This window comes from Eptesicus fuscus, chromosome 9, assembly GCF_027574615.1.
Source record: "Eptesicus fuscus isolate TK198812 chromosome 9, DD_ASM_mEF_20220401, whole genome shotgun sequence".
In the NCBI taxonomy this organism is placed as follows: Eukaryota; Metazoa; Chordata; class Mammalia; order Chiroptera; family Vespertilionidae; genus Eptesicus; species Eptesicus fuscus.
Genome location: NC_072481.1, coordinates 101,730,943 through 101,752,811, shown reverse-complemented (window position 1 = coordinate 101,752,811; position 21,869 = coordinate 101,730,943). Strand labels below are relative to the sequence as shown.

The following is a 21,869-nucleotide window of genomic DNA, read 5'->3' as shown; positions in this document are numbered from 1 at the left end:
GCTTTTATGTATCCAAACATAAAGTCAATACTTTTACCAAAACCTTGTAACTTTAAGTTCAGTTCATTAATATGAACAGAGAGATCTGTAAAAAACATCAGGGTGTTGACCCACTTATCATCATTAAGCTGAGGAAAGTTTCCCAGATCCTATCGTCAAGAAATACCTTAATTTCTTCAAAGCACTCCACAAAGCGCTCAAGAACTTTGCCTCGGCTCAGCCATCTTACATTATTGTACATCAGCAGTCCACTGTAGGTGGAATCAACCTCCAGTAAAAGTGCCGAAAATTCTCGCTTGTGAAGGGGGTGAGCAGCTATTAAATTAACTATTTTTGTAACAACTGACATTAAGTCGTTTAAGTCGGTGAATCCTGCCTTGGCACATAAAGCCTCCTGATGGATAATACAATGAAAAGGCACAATCGGATGTCCAATAGCTTCTGTAAACAATTTGACAAATCTGACTTTTTCCCCCACCATATTTTGTGCCCCATCTGTCGTCACTGACACAACTTTAGAGATATCAATGCTTAGGTCATGAAATGTTTGTATAACAACCTTACATATTTCACTTCCTGATTTACTTGTTGACACTGATACTAACTTTATCAACTCTTCTCTCATTGTGAGACCATCAGAATATCGACCAATAATGGCCAACTGAGCATGTGATGTGACATCAGTAGTTTCATTAAGAGAGATGGAAAAATATTTACACTTCCTTATGTCTCTCTTTAATTGATGTTGTACATTTGTGTTCAGTCTCATTATTCGGTCTTTTATGATATTTCTACTGAGTGGTAACTCAGATATTCTCTTAATAATTGCATCTTTATTCTGCATATTGTGAAATAGAACTGGTGCACATCTTAGGAGAGTTTCTTTAATAAATTCTCCCTCACTGAGTGCTTTTCCATGCTGAGCTATAGAGTGAGCAATGCTCAAACTTGCAGATGTTAAATTTGTAGAGCCTTTTATAAATTTAAGGATGGAATTAGATTGGCTCTTATAAAGGTGTAGCTGCCTTGAAATGTATTCCTTCCTTTCTTCCTCACTTTTTTCCAAGAGCTGGGAATGATTAGTTTCAAAATGTCTATTTATATTCCACGTTCTGCTTACTACCGTTTCAGTACATAGAACGCAAAATGATCTGCCATTTTTTTCTATTAAGCCATACATCTCGGTTCATGTCTCTTGAAAGGGTCGGTCACTGCTACTACCACTTCCTTTACTTAACCTTAGTTTTTTATTTTTTGGATTCTCCATCAGGGGTGCAGTGACAGAAGATAGAATTATAGATAGCTTATTAGGCCTGCAGGCTGTTAGGGGTTAACTAGCCTAACCACAAAATGGTGCATATAACTGTCTTTTAGGAAAGGGCAGGGTTAATAAGCAGAAATAGGGGTTAATAAGGATGCACAACAGTAATAGTGGTGAAATGGAGTCTGCACTATGGAGCAAGTTGGTGTTCCTTATGTGAATTAAAATGGCTGCCGCTATTTCTAATGGCGGGAAACGGCACCCATAGCACGCCACAAACCCTCACCTCTCCCAGCCTCCCCCTCACTTATCTCAGTAATGATGGATTAGAAATCCATGACACCCCTGAACAGTAGATAATGGTTGCTCTGGTTAACTGTTATTTGGTTACTGGTAATGCAGGGCCCCCAGAGACGCATCCCCCGCTGCGTTCCACTGCTCCCTGCTCTGCCGGCGGAAGTGAGGGCAAAGATCCCGGCTTAACCGGAAGTCCCAGAACTAGATGCTCTGTCTGGACTTCTGTTGTTTTGGCCTACAGACCTCTGGCACAGAGTGTCTAATAGGGGAGGATGAAACATTTGCGACTAGAGTCTTGGAGTTAACTAGTCGCAAATGTTTCATCCTCGGGAGCAGCAAATGTTTCATCATCGGCATGTGGCCGCCTCAGCGGCCACGTGTCATCACAAATGGCTACGCGTGTCAGTGCTGACACACGTGTCATAGGTTTGCCATCATTGCCCTATGGGAATATATCCAAAGGAACCTGAAACATTGATTAGAAAGAATATATACACCCCTATGTTCATTGTAGCGTTATTTACAATAGCCAAAATTTTGAAGCAACCCAAGTGCCCATCAGTAGATGAGTGGATAAAAAAGTTGTGATCCATTTACATAGTGGAATACTAGTTGGTTATAAAAAAGGAGGAAATGTTATTTTTTGGGACAGCATGGATGGATCTAGAGCGTATTATGCTAAGTAAAATGGCATTCAGAGAAAGACAAATACCATATGATTTCATTTATATATGGAATCTAAAGAACAAAATAGAGAAAATAGAAACAGACTCATGGAAACAATAGCTGTGAGAAGGGAGGGGTGTTATGTCAAATTGAAAAGGTGAAGGAATTAAGCATTAGAAATTGGTAGTTTAAGAATAACCTCAGATGTCCAGCTGACTTGCCTCAGTGGTTGAGAGTCAACCTATGAACCAGTAGGTCCGGTTTGCTTCCTGGTCAGGGCACATGCCAGGATTGTGGGCTCGATCCCCAGTAAGGAGGTGTGCAGGAGGCAGCTGGTCGATGATTCTCTACCATTATTGATGTTTCTATCTTTCTCTCCCTCTCCCTTTCTCTCTGAAATCAATAAAAATATATTTTTAAAAAAGAATAGCCTCAGAGATGTAGATTACAGCTGGGGAATATAGTCAGTAATATCAAGATAAAAGTACTTGAAGTAGTGGTTTCTAAAGCATATGATTTTCTAACTAATTTCTTATAGACAAACTATTACAGAGTAATTTTTTATATAAAGTATAATTGAGAAATAAAAAAATGGAAAAAATATATATATCACACAACTAAAAACTATATGAAGATAAATGGCAATACTAATATCAGACAAAATAATTTTAAAAATCTTACCAGTGATAAAGAGAGGCATTTTACCATAGAAGAAGGTCAATCCATCAGAAATATATAATAATTATAAACATACATGTACCTAATAACAGAGCCTCAAAATACATGAAGTAAAAACTGACAGAATTAAAGGGCTAAAAATAGACAATTCAACAATAATAGTTGGAAACATCAATACCCCACTTTGAATCATGAAAAGAACTGGAGAGAAGATGAACAAGCAAACAGAAAACTTGAACAGCAGTATAAACTAACTAGAGCTAATAGACATTTATAGAAAACTCCAACAGCAGCAGAATATACATTCTTCTTCAGTGCATGTGAAACATTCTCTAAGATAGACTATATGCTACACCATCATGCAAGCCTGAATAAATTTAAAAGGACAAAGTATTTCTCTGTCAACAAAAGATTAAAGTTAGAAATAGGTAACAAAGAAATTTGGGAAGTTCAAAAAATATGTGGAAATTAAATTGCATTTTAAAATGATGAATGGTTAAAAGACCTCCCAAGAGAAATTAGAAAATACTTTTTGATGAATAAAAATAAAAATGCAGCATATCAAAATGTGATGCAGGTAAACTAAAGTAGTGTTTAGGGAGAGATTAATAGCAAGATTATATTACATATAGAGATTATATAAAAAATAATCTAAAATTCTACCTTAAGATACTGAAAGAAGATAAACAAGTTAAATCTAAAGCACACATAAGAAAAGAAATATAAAGTTTAGAATGAAACTTAATGAAAAAGAGAATAGAAAACAGTTTAAAAATTCAACCATACCCAAAGCTGATTTAAAAAATTAGCTAGACTGACAAGGAAAAACAAGAGAAGACCCAAATAACTAAACTTAAGATAGAGAATATTAATTCCAACCTCACAGAAATAAAATCATAATCCTATATAATAAAAGCATAATATGCAAATCGACTGAATGTTGGAATGACCAGTTGCTATGATGTGCACGGACCACCTGGGGGCAGATGCTCAACATAGGAGCTGCCCCCTCGTGGTCAGTGTGCTCCCACAGGAGGAGTGCTGCTCAGCCAGAAGCCTGGCTGGCAAGCACAGAGGCGGTGGCAGGAGTCTCTCCCACCTCTGCTGCAGGTGGGCGATAAGAAGCGAGGGGTCCCAGACTGCGAGAGCCCCGGACTGTGAGAGGGGTGTCTGACTGCCAGCAGATCGGGCCTAAGTTAGCAGTCAGACATCCCCCGAGGGGTCCTGGACTGCGAGAGGGCTCAGGCCAGGCTGAGGGACTCCCAGGCTACCACTGCACGAATATGCACCAGGCCTCTAGTTAGGCTATAATATGAACAACTGTATGCCAACAAATTAGCCTAAGTAAAATGGAAAATTTCCTAGAAATACACTACTGAAACTCTATCAAGAAGATATAGACAATCTGAATGAATCTTTTGTCCATTATAAATTGGTAGATTTTAATTTTTAGAGCATTTTTAGGTTTACAGAAACATGAGCAGAAAGTACATAGAGTTCCCATCTACAACTCCCCAGCATTTCTTCTATTATTAGCATCTTGTATTAATGTGGTACATTTGTTCCAATTGATGAATCAGGATTGACACATTATTCTTAAGTATTATTAATGTAATGTATCTCACATTACAGCATCACACACAGTAGTTTCACTGTCATAAAAATCTTCTGTGCTTTACTTATTCATCTCTCTCTCTCCTCACTCCTGGAACCCCTGGCAATCTCTAATGTTTTTCTCTATATATAGTTTTGCCTTTTTTAGAATGTCTTATTGTTGGAATCGTACAGGTACATACTGTACTGTACGTACCCTTTCAGACTGGCTTCTTGCTTTTTTAAAAAATGTTTTTATTGATTTTTAAGCAGGGAGAGGGAGAAGGGAAAGATAGAAACATCAGTGAGAGAGAAACATCAATCGGCTGCCTTCTGCATGCCCCTCACTGGGAATTGAGCCTGCAACCTGAGCATGTGCCTTGACCAGGAATCGGAACAGCAACTTCTTGGCGCATGGGTCGACGTTCAACCACTGAGCCACATTGGCCGGGCCTGGCTTCTTTCACTTAGCAACGTATATTAAAGATCTCTCTGTCTTTTTGTGGCTTGGTAACTCATTTCTTTTTCTCACTGATTAATATTTCATTGTTTGGATATGTCACAGTTTGTTTATCCAGTCACCTACTGAAGGACATCTGGTTGCTTCCCGTTTGCGGCAATTATGAACAAAGCTTCTATAAACATTTGTGTGCAGGTTTTTGTATGAACATTAATTTTCAACTCATTTGGGTAAATATCCAGGTGTGCAACTACAGGATCATATGGTAAACTGTGTAAGAAACTGCCAGATTATTTTCCAAAGTGACTACCATTTTGTATTCCTACTTACAAGTAAAGAGAATTCCTGTTGTTCCACACCCTGGCTAACATGGATGTCAGTGTTTTGGATTTTAGCCATTCTAATAAGTGTGAAGTAGTATCTCATTGTTTGAATTTTTTTAATCCTCACTCAAGGGTATGCTTAGAGGAAGCGGAGGCTGGGAGCGGGGAAGAGAAGGGAGGCAGCGGGGCAAGCGGGGGGGGGGGCGGTGTGCGGGGGGAGAGAGACAGGGAGAGACAGAGACATCTATTGATTTCCGCCCATATGAATATATTACCCGAAACCTAGGTATGTACCCTGACCAGGAATTAAACCTGCAACCTTTTGGTATGCAGGATATTGCTCCAACCAACTTAGCCACACCCGTCAGCGACATTGGTTTAATTTTTAATGCCCTAATAACCTTAATATTATGTAGAAATATGAGTTTACTTTTATTTTCCGGGTATCGACAAGGACCTCTAGAATATATTGGAGTTTTTTTTGTTTGTTTTGTTGTTGTTGTTTTGTGTGTGTGTGTGTGTGTGTGTGTGTGTGTGTGTGTGTTTTATTGCAGTGACATTACTCAACATGAACATATTGGTTACATGTGTGGATTACTAATTTACAAAATCTGTGTATAGGACCCTGTGCCCACCACCCAAAGTCAAAGATCCTGTCACCCTCATATTAGGATATATTGACTAGAAGGAATGACCACAAATATCCTTTTCTCATTCCTTATCTTGGAACAAAAGGTTTCAACATTTCACAAGTTAGTATAAATTTGTAGTAGATTTTCTTTAGATATTCTTTATCAAATTTAAGGAAATTATCTACTTATTCTAGTTTGCTAAGACTTTATTTTGAGTGGGTGTTGAATTTATCAAACACATTTTCTCCACCTATTTTCTAGGTATGGCAATCTACTTGAGACTTTTAGGGTGTCTTGAATTCATTGCTTGATATTATTTGTTGATTTTGAAAATTTCTCAGCCACTATCTAAAATGTAATTTCTGATTCATTCTTCTCATCTTCTTTCCTTCTGAAAGTCCAATTACACATATATTTGACCTCACTAAATTTTCTTTGTCTCTCACTCTGTTTTACGTATTTTTTCATTCTTTTTTCTCCATGTACTTTATTATGGACTAGTAGCCCGGTGCACAAAATTCGTGCACATTGAAAGGGAATTAATTAGATGAAATATTTTAATATTGCTATTTGCCCTTTCTCTATAATAAAAGTGTGAGAGATAAAAGGAAATGAGTACAATGTATATGAAAATAATACATAATTTTATTAATAACTAAACAATAACAAAATGATATAACAACAATAACAAACTCATAATATAAAAACAACATTGATGCAAATAATGACTGATAAAGTGATTAAACTTATTCTAATATCTCTCTGTATACCACATTAAGAGTAAAAACACTTTCAGAGTGCTTGACTAATTTCCCTTGAGATAAAGTATTTACAACTTTAACTTTAACGTCACATGCTCTTTGACCTCAAGAGAAAGCAACAGCCGTAACTGGTTTGGCTCAGTGGATAGAGCGTCACCCTGTGGACTGAAAGGTCCCAGGTTCGATTCTGGTCAAGGGCATGTACCTTGGTTGCGGGCACATCCCCCATAGGAGGTGTGCAGGAGGCAGCTGATCGATGTTTCTCTCTCATTGATGTTTCTAACTCTCTATCCCTTTCCCTTCCTCTCTGTAAAAAAAATCAATAAAATATTTTTTAAAAATACTTAAAAAAAAAAAAAGAGAGAGAGAGAAAGCAACATATAACGGACCATGTCCAAAAACGGGTTCAGGTAGGAATATTCCTACTCTGTCTAGAGTTTGTCCTTGTGATTTATTAATAGTCATCACAAATGCTGGCATAACGGGAAACTATCTTCGAATTAATTTAAATGGGTGGCCAGTGTCAGATGGGAACAAATCAATTCTTGGAATCAGAACAATCTCTCCCTCTGCAGATCCTGTTAATATTTCAGCTTTGATAATGTTAGGTCGTAATCTTTTGATAATAAATCTGGTACCATTACAAAGACCCCATTTATTATTAAGATTTCTCAATAGCATGATGATTGCACCCACTTTCAATTTTAATTTATGACACGGCATTTCTGAAGGAGTAATACTATTAAGAAATGCAATAGGAAAATTTTCCTTTTCAGCATCATCTGTTGAGTCAATGGAATCATCACTCAAATAGGTGTGAAAATCTCCATCAAGTATATCCAAAATTTCTTCATTTAATTTTTGAACGTGCTCATTTTTTTGGACAAAGAATTGCACATTTAGATTTTTTTTTTCCGTTTTTTTTTTTTGTTGTTGTTGTTTATGTTTTTTTTCCTTTTTTTATTTTTTATTTATTTTTTTTGTTTTTACATTTAGGTATATTTTTAATATTATCTATAGATATACTATTTCCAAAGGTGGCTTTACTAATAGATCCATTAAAAATCATTTCATGGGGAATTTCAATAATATCCATTCCTAAATGAAAACCGCTATCAAGTTTGCCATCTCCAAGTTTTACTAACCATTCACTATAAGCAGAATCCTCTGATCTCATATTTGTTTTAAAAGACAACTGTCTGAAACATCCCCAAACACTATAGTACTTTAAACTCGTTTGTACTATGGCCAATCGTATAGCATGGCAGCACAAAAATCCCCTCTGAAAAGAACTTTCTCACCAAATGCAACATTCAAATTAGCGCCAGTGAGAGCTTTATATGTATGGCACGTATGCGAGTCAAAGTTTATTTTTAAATTTCCAGTGTGCGTCATATGTACCGGTTGGTCGGACGGATGGACAAATGTCGGTCACTTAGCCTTTTATCTATATAGATTATGAGTCATGATTTTACCTTTTTAAAAAATTATCCTTTACCTCCAAAGCACAATGAGTAAGAATCTGAAGGTTTATGTGGCTTCTATTTGGTTTCTAGGACAAAATTCTTTCCTTTACCCACCACTCTCTTCTCTCCTTTTACTCTTGAATGTTAATTCCAACATAATTTTTATAACACCTCTTGAAAAGGATCCCACCAAGTTTTTGATAGTCCACATGATAAAACTTACAGAAAAATACAGCATGAGACTTTCATTCTCTCACTAAGTTCTTCATATAACTGTAATTCCTCAGCCTCTAAAGAATGAAAAAGGAAAATAAAAGTGCCTTCTCTCATTCCAAGGCCTTTCTCAGGCAACCACAAAAAGAATGAGCCTACAATTCATGCCATGTAATCTCTATCAGGCATAATTAAAATCAAATCCCATCAGGCAAAGTCTGGGATAATTAAAATGTGTAAGAGAACAGTGGTGACCTGGGGGAGAACTTATGAAACTTTGTCTCCTGCTTTTGCTGAATATTCTTTTTGTTGTGCTAGACTCCAAGTCCCTATCGGGGACCTGGTGAGGCGGCTGTGGGTGCTAACCCACGCTGCCTGCCCTGGTCCCTGATCCCTGATCGTGGACCTGGTCATGCGGCTGGCGGCGCTAACCCATGCCGCCTGCCCTGGTTCGTCATCCCTGATAGGGGCTTCAAGTCAGCCGCCGCTGACTCGAAGCCCCTATCCGGGACCTGGTCAGGTGGCTGCCAGCGATAACCGCCTGCCCCAGTCCACCATCATTGCTTGGATCCCAACCCCCCACCATCTTTGCTGGTTTAATGTGTGTATTTGCTCCTGATTGGCTGGTGGGCGTGGCTGGTGGGCGTGGCTTATGGGTGTAGTGAAGGTACGGTCAATTTGCACATTACTGTTTTATTAGGTAGGATATTCCTCCTAATCTGTCTTCCAAATCTATTATTTTCTCTTTATATGTTTCTAATGCATTATTAAAACACATCCATTAAGTTCTTAATTTTTTAGTTCTACACTATTTTGTGACATAATTATCATGGTATTTTAAGGCCCATAACTATTAATTTCAATATATGTAGCCTCCAAGGGTTGCCTGTTTTTCCTTTTTTTTTTTTTTTTTCATATTCTCTTGTGTCTTCCTATGCCTGGTTAATTAATTGGTTTTTGAAATTTTTAAACCAATTCATTTAGATATGATTGACTTACAAAAAACATACATATTCAATGTATACAAGTTGATGACGTTGGTGAGCCTAGTTACTTATTTGTATGTATGTATGTATATATGAGCTAGACATTGTATTTGCAAAATTGTGTGTAGAAATTATGAGTTTGTAACATAATGCTATCTTGCTCTGAATATGATTTATGTTTGTTTTTGCCATTCTTTTAGGCGCCAGGATTATCTCAAACCAGTTTAAAGATTGAGATGACTCAAAACTGAGTTACAGTTCCTGTGAGAGCCTGTTCTTTTAGTTTGCCCTACTCCTAGGGTAGTGCCATTTGGAATCTTAACCCAATGCAAGGAGGATTGACCTGTGTCCTCCTACTTTAGAAAGCCCTGATACCTACTGTGTCCTCCTAGCCTTATAAGGGCATATGACTTATCAGAGGGCCTGACTCAAATATTTTTTAAATGGACAAATGAGCTTACTATCAGCCAGGTATTATATTTCTCACTGACATACAGATTAAACTTTGTCTAATCTGGAACCAATATTAGAATTACAACTTTTGAATTTAACAAAAGTTTGAATGTAATAATATCATTTTAAGCACTCCATATTTAAGTGATAGAACACTTGGATGGAGTCTTCAAAATACTTGTTACAAATAACCTACAAATGACCTCTTTTTCTGGACTTCATATCATGCATTTTCATTTTATTGATTCTACTGTTAAAATATACTAATTCATTTTAAATGTCTTCATTTGACATTCTTTTTATCTCAGTTATTTATTTAGCAAGCATTTCTTTAAACATCTGCTGTATTCCAGAAACCCTCCTAGTTGTTGGGGTTTTAAATATGAATGCCCTTAAGGAGCTTAGGGTCGAGTAGGGAAGTAATGAGCCTGGGAAGTAATGGCTGTATAGAAGCTATCTCTAGGGTGCTGGGTGAACAAAGCTAGGAAATGTTAGTCTTGAGGGACAAGTAAGAGTTGGAGAGGTGACATATTATGATTTAGGGAATTATTTTTTAGTATGTTAATAATATCCTAACAAGCATTTCAGTTTCTCTACTAGCTAGTTGATACTTTTGTTTCCTTTGGCATGCTTTACGCGAAGGATTGGTAAATATTTTTTGTAAAATGCCATATAGTAAAATTTGAGGTTTTTAAAGCTACAAGTTTCTGTCACAAGTACTCTGCCATTTCAGTGCCACTGCTATAGGGTATGAAACCCTTTAGTTTTAAACCAAGCATGCGTTATTTTAGTGAAGAAAAGTATATACATTTTTTAAGTTGGACATATAAATATCTCTAACTATAAATAGCCTAAAACAGGAGATGCACACAATGGCTCACAGATCAAATCCAACCCCTTGCCTTTTCTGTACAGCAAGTTAAGAATGGTGTTTAAATTGATTGGTTAAAAAAGAAAAGAAGAATATTTTGTGACACATGAAAAGGAGTGTATGAAATTCCAAATCCAATGTGCATATTAAAGCTTTAGTGGAACACACTATGCTTAATTGTTTATGAATTATATTTGCTACTGTAATTTTGCTACTGTTAATGAATCCTAATGTAAATATCTGTGTTTTCCGATGGTCTTAGGCTCTACAGCAGCGGTTCTCAACCTGTGAGTCGCGACCCACAGGTTGAGAACCGCTAGCAGGGTCGCCTAAGACCATCGGAAAACACAGATATTTACATTACGACTCATAACAGTAGCAAAATTACAGTTATGAAGTAGCAACGAAAATAATTTTATGGTTGGGGGTCACCACAACATGAGGAACTGTATTAAAGGGTCGCGGCATTAGAAAGGTTGAGAACCACTGCCCTATAGTAATTGCTTAGAACCGTTAGAAATTGTTTCTCTCTATATATTAATTTTTATCATAAATGGGATTTCATTATACTTATTGTTTGGCACTTAATCATGCACTTAATAATTTGGCTTTTTAAAATTGATTTGTGCTATTCTGATTTCAAGGTACAAAAGGCAATTGAAGAAGAAAATTGCTGCTTTGGGACTATTGATACGTGGTTGTTACATAAGCTCACAAAAGGTAAAGATGATCTGGTAAATCTTATCTCAAGTAGCTGAAATTTGACTAATAGAAATGATTTACCTAAAAATAGAAGTTACTATTTTTTCCCTTCCTGTAGCCCAGGCATGTTGCCTTTTGGTTCCCTACCAACTACATGTTATAGTAAAGCTAGATTAATTTTAGATTTGTTGGAAGAGGATGGTGATTTTAAAACTGTGGTTAAACCTCAAATATATGACTGAGGAACAGTCTTAATTTTAAGACCGCTAAAATTTGAGTTTAGTACCAAATCTCCCATTTTGCAACTGAGTATAACTATAGGCAATCACATTGCATCTCTGCACCCTCTTCCTCATCTTTAAACTGGGGGTCATAACATGACAGTGTGTGTGTAAGTACTTTTGTAAATTATGAAAGTTCATAACGATTAAGTGGGAAATTGCTTTAGAGACTTTTTACTGGAAATACACATTTTGGAATGAATTTTCAGGTCAAAAAATGGTCTAGATTATAAACTAGAGATAGGTGTTTACATTACCTAATAATAAAAGATTATTTCCAATGTAAATTTAGGTTCTGAATTTGCCACGGATTTTTCAAATGCCAGTACCACTGGACTTTTTGACCCTTATGAGGTAAAGGGTTTTTTTCCTCCTTCTTGAATCATCACTTTTTGTGTAATTTAATTTGGATTCTGATTATATATTTTTTATGTTCAGATGTGTTGGAGCAGCTTCATTACTTCTCTGCTTTCAATACCACTCTCTCTCCTGCCTCCTGTGAGGGATACAAGGTAATAATGAACATTGGACTTAGAAACCAGCAAAATAGTCCTTGAATTCATTTTGCCTTGGTGAGGAAAAAGCATTTGATTTAAAACTGAAAAGTATTTGGTTTACATGTTTGGGGTACTTTATGAACATGTTATACTAGAGGCACGGTGCACGGATTCATGCACTGGTGGGGTCCCTCGGCCTGGCCTGCTGGGATCAGGCCAAAACTGGCTCTCCGACATCCCTTGAGAGGTCCCGGATTGTGAGAGAGCACAGGCCAGGCTAAGGGACCCCACCTGTGCACGATCAGGGTGGGGGAGGGGCCATGGAAGGTTCTCCAGGGTGTGTCCAGCCCTTCTCACCCAGTCCCGATCAGCTGGATCCCAGCAGCAAGCTAACCAACTGGTCGGAGCGTCTGCCCCCTGGTGGTCAGTGCGCATCATAGCCACTGGTCAAATGGTTGGACACTTAGCATATTAGGCTTTTATTATATAGGAGTAGAGGCCCTGTGCATGAAATTTGTGCACGGGAAGGGGGGGGTCCCTCAGCCTGGCCTGCACCCTCTCCAATCCGGGACCCCTCGAGGGATGTCTGACTGCGGGATTGGGCCTAAATTGGCAGTCAGACATCTTTCTTGCAATCTGGGACCGCTGGCTCCTAACCACTCACCTGCCTGCCTACCTGATCACCCCTAACCACTCTGCCTGCTGGCCTGGTCACCCCTAACTGCTCTCCCCTGCTGGCCTGGTTGCCCCTAACTGCCCTCTCCTGCTGTCCTGATCACCCCTAACTGCTCCCTGCTGGCCTGATCTACCTAACTGCTCTCCCCTGCCAGCCTGAGTGCCCCTAACTGCTCTCCCCTGCTGGCCTGATCGTCCCTAACCACCTCTGTCTCAGCCCCCGCTACCATGGCTTTGTCTGAAAGGAAGTCTGGAAGGATGTCTGGTCTAATTAGCATATTACCCTTTTATTAGTATAGACTAGATGTCTGGTGCTTGGGGGGCAGGGGGCAGTCCCTCAGCCTAGCCTGCACCCTCTCGCAATCCGGGACACCTCAGGGGATGTCCAACTGATGGTCTAGGCCCGATCCGGATCGGGCCTAGACCGGTAGTCAGACATCCCTCTTGCAATCTGGGACCGCTCACCCCTAACAGCTCGCCTGTCTGCCTGCTTGTCCATAGCCGCTTGCCTGCCTGCCTGCCTGCTCTCTTCTAACTGCTCACCTGCCTGCCTGCTTGCCCCTAACTGCTCGCCTGCCTGCCTGCTCAGTGAGCATCATAGTGACCAGTCATTCCACTGAAACGGTTGCTTAGGCTTTTATATATATATAGACTAGAGGCCCAGTGCACGAAATTCATGCACAGGGGTCCCTCAGCTCAACCTGCACCCTCTACAATCCAGGAGCTCTCAGGGGATGTCCTACTGATGGCTCAGGCCCACTCCCATGGTTCTCTGCTCTCTTAGGGGCCTGGGGGTTTCACTGCAGCCATGGAGATGAAGCCCCCATGCCCTGCTGTCTGCTCTCTGCCTGCTGCCGCCGTGCAAAGGAAGCCCCAATGCCCTGCAGTGGGCTCTGTCTGCCAGGCCTGGGGGCTTCGCCGACACTGACACACTAAGGAAGCCCCTATGCCCTGCTGTCCTGGTTCTGTCTGCGGGGCCTGGGGGTGTTCCCGCCACCACCTTACTAAGGAAGCCCCCAAGCCCTGCTGTCCAGGCTCTGTCTGCGGGTCTGGAGTGTTCCCGCCACCACCTTGCTAAGGAAGCCCCCAAGCCCTGCAGTCCGGATTCTGTCTGCCAGGCCTGGGGGTGTTCCCGCCGCCTCTGTGCTAAGGAAGCCCCCAAGCCCTGCTGTCTGGGCTCTGTCTGCTGGGCCTGGGGGCAGATCCAGCTTCGCCCATTGGTCCGCGAGAACCCCCGATGGGCTGATGGGCCCAACTGCTGCAGCACTGGCGGAGCTGCAGCACCAGCGGAGCGGGAAGGCTGGATCTGCCCCCTCTGGAGCGGATCCAGCCTTGGTTCCCGCAAGCCTGTCCTGGCTCTGTCTGCCTGCCGCTTGGTCCACGCGAACCCCCGCAGGGCTGATGGGCCCAACCGCTGCAGCACCGGTGGGGCAGGAAGGCTGGATCTGCCCCCTCCGGCGGACAGTCCCAGACACTCCAGAAGCGGGGCTGAGGGGACTGGGCGCCGCCATCTTGTGGCTATGGGGGCCGCCATTTTGTTGCGGAGTGATGGTTATTTTGCATATTACTCTTTTATTAGATCGGATAACTTTTTGGCCTATGCTAAAAAAAAATTCCTAAATTTTAAAATTAACATTTCTGGAATTATAACTTACTTTTCAATCAATTTTATTTGAAGCTTCAATTTTGGATCCGTGGATGAAGAGATATTTGGTGTGCCTATACCAATAATGGCCTTGGTAAGTTGAAAATTTGTGGTTTTCTCCTTGTATAGTATAAAGTAAATGAGTATATATGAATAGTTCGAATTAGATATGAGATAAAAAAGGTCCTTGCAGATTAAAATTAAAGCATCTTTTTTATTTTCTTTATACCTTGGATATAATCAAAAGTATTTTCTCTGTTCTGGAAAGAGGACTGCTAAACACTTCACAGCCTTTTCTGATTTCTCTATATATATTTTTTAGGAAACTTAAAATTTTTTCAAATATTATATTTTGAATAATATTGGTTTATATTTGATATTCTGATATATAAGAATAATAATAGGGCCAATGCTTAATTTATATTCAATACAATGTAACTATAAAAAATGATATGGCACTTAGAGAAGTTGTATTTACATTTTATAAGTCCTTAGCCAGCATCTGCCAGTAGAGAAGCTTGTGGAAGAATGAAAAATTAGCTGTTACTTGTGTTTGAAGGTTCTTTCTTGATTCTACTTTCATAACTTGGAGAATCCCAAAGATTTACCACCTGATTGAGTGGCTGTGTATATCTTGCCTTTGATTTCCTGTAATGGCTTAAGCAGGAAGTATAGACCATGTCCCTAGATGGACAGTCACCATGGTAGGTAGAGGAAACAAATGAGGGAAGGGGAACTCAATGCCCAATTTATAAATTCTTTTTCATTCAGAGAGGATCAGTCTTACTCAATCTAGGGGTAGGCTCAGGTTTAGATTTAGGTATGGCTGGAAAAACTATAGATTAGTAAGAAAGTGTTCTTCAAATTAATTTTGCTGTATATGTATCTACATTTAACTAAATTAACAGAATGTTGTACTTTTTCTTTTATCAAAAATGTATCATTGGAAGATGTATGGTATTGAGTTACATCTATTTCTAGTTAAGCATACACCTGTCACTTTTACTAAAAGAAAGGTGTGAGGTCAATTATTTTGACTGAGTGAAACTGCTTGTAAAATGTAAACAAAATATCTTGGGGGGTTTTCCTGCACAATTTTTATTCTGACTTTTATTTCTAAGGTTATTCTTTTATTTCTTAAGGTGATACTTAAAACTCATGAAGTAGATTGCTGAGTAAAAGTTGCTAAGGTGCATTAGTTCTCTGTACAGTGTTAATCCTAGAGATTCCTAACCTATAGTTATTGCTCCTTGTTTTCTCCAAACATTTTTTTTTTCAAGGAAAAGGAAAAAAGAGAAGATGCTGAACCATGAGAATACATTCAGTGAGCCAGTGGGATGCAGTGAAATGGGCCAAAGCTAGGGTTCCAAGGTCTCTGTTTGAATTTTTGGCAGGTGGCCGACCAGCAGGCAGCCATGTTTGGAGAGTGCTGCTTCCAGACGGGAGATGTGAAGCTGACCATGGGGACTGGGACGTTTCTGGACATCAATACTGGAAGTAACCCTCAACAGAATGTTGGAGGTAAATATTTAGAATTTATCCTATTGATTAATTAAATACCACTTTTTGCAAATTTAACTTTTATGATAGTATTTTATATCATCTAACATACTTTAAGTTATTATTCTTAGAGACAGTTAATCCCCATTTTCCTTTATTTTTAAATTAAAAGCATGAAAAATGAGAGAGATGTTATAGAAAAATTCAGTTGGATTAGGGTATTTTGGTTAGCTTTCTAAAAGTTTACCTATAATATGTGTCTAACACATCTTTCTAAACTTCTAAAGTATTGTTTATGTATAAGAAATTATTTTTATTTTTGTGAATTTTTTGAGTTAGTTGTTCTCAACTAGTGATCCCTGCATATTAATGGCAATTACTAGGAATTTTTTCTCCCTAATGGGAAAAATCTTGGGATGTATAAACCAAGAAATTTCAATTGTATAACTATACTCAGAATGGCTGGGGGCTCTTAGTCTGACCTCTGGCCCCCTAACATGATTACTAAGAGGTGGATTTGAAAATCTTTTTCCTACCTTCCACCCCCACTAAATCTGTTCCTTTTCCCCTAACTGGGAAAATAGAAGCTATAAAATGTTTATCATTGCATGAGGTTGTTTTACCTTAGGAGGGTTGTTTAGAAACCACAGATAAATGCAATAGATAAGACAGTTCTTAAGCTAACCAATCCTATATAATAAAAGCCTAATATGCTAAGTGTCTGGTCGTGCATTCAACAAATCAAAGCATAATATGCTAATGATATGCTAAAGCCGCTCAAACACTCACTATGATGTGCACTGACCACCAGGGGGCAGACACTCCGACTGGTAGGTTAGCTTGCTTCTGGGGTCTGGCCAATTGGGACTGAGCGAGATGGGCCGGACATGCCCTGGAACCCTCCCATGTTCCCTCCCCAGCTGGCAAACCTCTCACGTCCCTCCCCAGCCCCAATCATGCACTGGTGGGGTATTTCGACCTGGCCTGCACCCTCTTGCAATCCAGGACACCTCAGGGGATATTGGAGAGCCAGTTTTGGCCCAATCCCAAAGGCCAGGCCGAGGGACCCCACTGGTGCACGAATTCATGCACTGGGCCTTTAGTTACATAATAACCTTTTATTTCTCAATTCAAATATTATTTCTGTGTTTCCAGAGACATTAATGTACAAAGCTAATAAAAGCTAATATTTATAATGTGCCAGGCATTATGCTAAGTTCTCTTTCTGTATTAGCTCAGTTTATTCTTACAAGAGCTCTCTGAGGTAGACCATTTTAGTTGAGGAAACTGATACTAAGAGTTAGAAACTTGATATATATATATATTCATTTCAGAGAGTAAGAGAGAGAGAGATAGAAACATCAATGATGAGAGAGAATCACTGATCGGCTGCCTCCTGCACACCCCCACAGGGGATTGAGCCCGCAACCCAGGCCATGTGCCCTTGACCGGAATCGAACCTGTGACTCATCAGTCTGCAGGCTGATACTCTATCCACTGACCCAAACTGGCCAGGGCAGTTAGAAATTTTCAAGACCACAGCTAGTAAAGAAGAGAAGATGGAGATTTGACCCCAGGCATTCTGACTTCAGAGCCACTTTGCTAGTTTCTTAGTTAATCAAAATTTTCAATTGTAGATGTCTGCAATGAATTATCTATTTATGATATGAATTACATTGTTTTTAAGGTTTTTATCCGTTGATTGGATGGAAGATTGGACAAGAGGTTGTATGCTTAGCTGAAGGCAATGCAGGAGACACTGGTACTGCCATAAAATGGGCTCAGCAATTAGGTAAGTCATCCTTTACACAGATTTCACAGGCCAGACTTAAAGAAGTTAATGCCACAGGATCGCAGATCAGTAGGAAATGATGGATTGTTCAAATGAAACATAAAGTAAAATGACATGTGCTAGAAGAAAATATAGGATGTTATTTTTATGCTGTTAGGATGGTGAAAAGCTAGGTGTTAAGGCCAGATGCCATAAAGATAATAATAAATTTATGCATATAAAATGTTAGATGCCAAAACCGGTTTGGCTCAGTGGATAGAGCGTCGGCCTGCGGACTCAAAGGTCCCAGGTTCGATTCCGGTCAAGGGCAGGTACCTTGGTTGCGGGCACATCCCCAGTAGGGGGTGTGCAGGAGGCAGCTGATGGATGTTTCTCTCTCATCGATGTTTCTAACTCTCTATCCCTCTCTCTTCCTCTCTGTAAAAAATCAATAAAATATATTTTAAAAAAAAATAAAAATAAATAAAAATAAAAATAAAAAAAAATAAAAAAATAAAAAGAATGTGTTGGGAAAGAGTTGCCATAAAGCAAAACTAGAAGACATATTGGTGAGAACAATTTGTAGCATATGTCAGAAAAATTAATAAAGATGATAAAAAAATGACAAATTAAATGACTAAAAATGTTCAAATTCAATAATGAAAGAAATACACATTTAAAAAATTATGTCACGTCTCATTATCAGAGATTAATTAGTTTGATATGCTAAGCATTGGTGGGAATGTAGAGACAATAATACTATATTTTCCATTGGGATGAATGTTAATTAGTATGGCCTTGCCAGGCTAGCGTGGCTCAGTGGTTGAGTGTCAGCCTATGAACCAGGAGGTCATGGTTCGATTCCCCATCAGGGCACATGCCTGATTTTCAGGCTCAATCTCCAGTAGGGGGCATGCAGGAGGCAGCTCATCAATGATTCTTTCATCATTGATGTTTCTGTCTCTCTCTCCCTCTCCCTTCCTCTCTGAAATCATTAAAAACATTAAAAACATATTTTTAAAAAATTACTATGGCCTTTCTGGAGGACCATCAGACAGTATGATTGAATGCAGACCCTTTACCCACGGTTTGATTTTTTGTTTTCTTTCTTTTTTAAAAAATATATATATTTTATTGATTTTATTACAGAGAGGAGGGGAGGGATAGAGAGCTAGAAACATTGATGAGAGAGAAACATCAATCAACTGCCTCCTGCACACCCCCTACTGGGGATATGCCCGCAACCAAGGTACATGCCCTTGACCAGAATCAAACCTGGGACCATTCAGTCCGCAGGCTGATGCTCTATCCACTGAGCCAAACCTGTTAGGGCTGATTTTTTGTTTTCTACAGAAATAATTAGACACGTATGTAGAGATATATGCATACATGGGTGTTTAATGCAGCAATTGGAAATAAGTTCCTATCCTATATAATAAAGAGGTAATATGCAAATGGTCGTTATGCTTTGACATTAATGACCGATCAGCAGGAGGGCAGGGCAGCGAGCTACCAGCGGCAGAGAGCTACAGTGTAGCAGTGGGCGGGGTGGCCAGCTGAGGCAAGCGGCATCCACAAGGTCACTAGTCCTATCTAATAAAAGAGTAATATGCAAATTAACCATCACTGTGCTACATCCACCAGCCACGCACACCAGCCAATCAGAGCGAGTATGCAAATTAACCCCATCCAAGATGGCTGTGGCCACAGAGAGCAGGAGGGAGGCTTGGGTTTCCCTGACAATGGAGGAAGCCAAGCTTTCCACACACCCTGGCCAACCCAGGCCTCCACTCAAGGCTACAAAGTTTCAATTATAGAAGGTAAATAAATTCCAACAGAAAAGGCAGCAGCCACGGAGCTGGAAAAGCAGGAGGTTAGGGTTGCCCCTGGCGATGGAGGAAGCCAAGCTTCTGCAGCCCTGGCTGGCCTAGGCCTCCACTCCAGGCTACAAAGTTTAAATTATAGAAGGTAAATAAATTCCAACAGAAATGGCTGCCGCCACGGAGTGAGCAGGAGGCTTGGCTCCGCTCCAGGCTACAAAGTTTCAATTGTAGAAGATAAATAAATTCCAGATACCAGGACCTCCGCTTGGGTCGCCAGGAGTGGTGGTGGCTGGCCTGTAAACCACCACAGGCCCCTCGCCCAGGCTGCCGTACACCCCAAGGGAACCCCCACCCTGATCCGGGACACCCTTCAGGGTAAACCAGCTTGCCCCCACCCATGCACCAGGCCTCTATTCTATCTAATAAAAGAGTAATATGCAGATTTACCATCACTCCAACACACAAGATGGCTGCCCCAATGTGGTCAAAGATCCTGCCCCCATGTGGACACAAGATGGCCACCACAAGATGGCCAGCAGGGGAGGGTAGTTGGGAGGGACCAGGCCTGCAAGGGAGGGCAGTTGTCGGCGATCAGGCAAGCAGAGGAGGGCAGTTGGGAGGCACCAGGCCTGCAAGGGAGGGCAGTTGAGAGGGACCAGGCCTGCAAGGGAGGGCAGTTGGGGGCGATCAACCCTGCAGGGGAGGGCAGTTAGGGGTGACCAGGCTGGCAGAGGAGGTAAGTTGGGGGCAAACAGGCTGGCAGGGGAGCAGATAAACATCAATCAGGCTGGCAGGGGAGTGGTTAGGGGGTGATCAGGCTGGCAGGCAGAAGTGGTTAGGGGCAATCAGGAAGGCAGGCAGGCAAGCAGTTGGGAGCCAGCAGTCCTGGATTGTGAGAGGGATGTCCGACTGCCTATGTAGGCCCAATCCCAGGCAGTCGGACATCCCTCGAGGGGTCCCAGATTGGAGAGGGTGCAGGCTGAGCTGAGGGACACCCCCCAACCCTGTGCACGAATTTTGTGCACTGGGCCTCTAGTCTAATAATAAAGCACTAGATAAGTAAATATCAGTATATCGATATAATAGAACATTGTACACTCATACATAACAGTATAGTTGCGTATCTTATTGAAATAGAATATTATCTATTATACTGCAAAGAGGAGATGAAGCAGTTGCCTGTGTAAATACCTTTTTGCTTATTTAAAAACTAGCTTTCTTGAAATATAATTCAAATACCATATAACTCACCTATTTAAAGTGTACAATAAATTTTTTTAGTATTTTCACAGCTTTGTGCAACCGTTAACACAATCTCATTTGGGAACATTTTTGTTCCCCCTAAAATAAACCCCTATGCCCATTAGTAGTGATACCCTGTCCCACCTCCCATTCCTAAGTTACCATTAAGCTACTTTGTGTCTCTGTAGATTTGCCTGTCCTGGACATTTCATAGGGTTAGAATTATCCTATATATTAAAGATGTAATATGCAAATGGTCGTTATGCCATGAAGCGTAATGACTGACTGTGTAACAATTGGATCACGGATCAGCAGGAGGGTGGGGCAGCGAGCTACAAGCAGGCGGCGGAGAGCTACAGGAGGGGGCAGGGCAGCAAGCTGTGAGGAGGAGTGGGGGAAAGGAGGAGGGGTGCTACAGGAGGGCGGGGCAGTGGGTGAAGAGCTACTGGCAAGCTACTGGTGCACGGATTCGTGCACAGGGCTACTAGTATAACATAAGGTCTTTGTAACTGGTTTCTTTCAGCACAGTCTTTTCAAGGGTCACCCGTGTTGCAGCATGTGTCAATTCTTCATTTCTTTTTATTGCTGAATAATATTCCATTGTGTGGATGTGCCATAATTTATTTATCAGTTGATGGACATTTGGGTTGTTTCTTCCTTCTGGCCACCGTGAATATTGAACAGCCTATATATAACATAACTGTATTTAATGCATAAGGTGTGAAATGTTATATACCAAAGTATTAGCGGTGATTATCTCTGATAATTAAATTGTAGAGCAGGTTCTGACTCTCTACTTTGCTCTTTTCAACTAAGCTGATATGTTTAAAGACAAAAATAATTCTGTTGGCAGAAAACATACACTCTATGAGGGAAATACCAATCCATCTATTCATTTCTTCCTTTTTTTTCTATTTGTCTATAAGCCTTCACCTACATCATAAATATAAGATTACTTAGTAATAAAAAATATTTATTTCAGCCTGGCTGACATGGCTCAGTGGTTGAGCATCAGCCTATGAACCAGGAAGTCACAAGTTCGATTCCTGGTCAGGGCATATGCCTGGGGTTGC

General features: G+C 40.3%; 1 protein-coding gene across 3 annotated transcripts in view; it reads left to right on the top strand.

The window, feature by feature from the left end:
* Positions 1-21,869, top strand: part of GK5 (glycerol kinase 5) — a 164,455-nt gene that overhangs the window by 96,636 nt on the left and 45,950 nt on the right. For all 3 annotated transcript variants that reach the window (XM_054721620.1, XM_054721622.1, XM_054721621.1), the window contains 6 exons: positions 11,305-11,380; positions 11,936-11,997; positions 12,082-12,155; positions 14,494-14,554; positions 15,855-15,981; positions 17,648-17,752. In XM_054721620.1, coding sequence (XP_054577595.1) covers positions 11,305-11,380; positions 11,936-11,997; positions 12,082-12,155; positions 14,494-14,554; positions 15,855-15,981; positions 17,648-17,752 — 505 coding nt within the window. The remainder of the gene's footprint in view (positions 1-11,304; positions 11,381-11,935; positions 11,998-12,081; positions 12,156-14,493; positions 14,555-15,854; positions 15,982-17,647; positions 17,753-21,869) is intronic.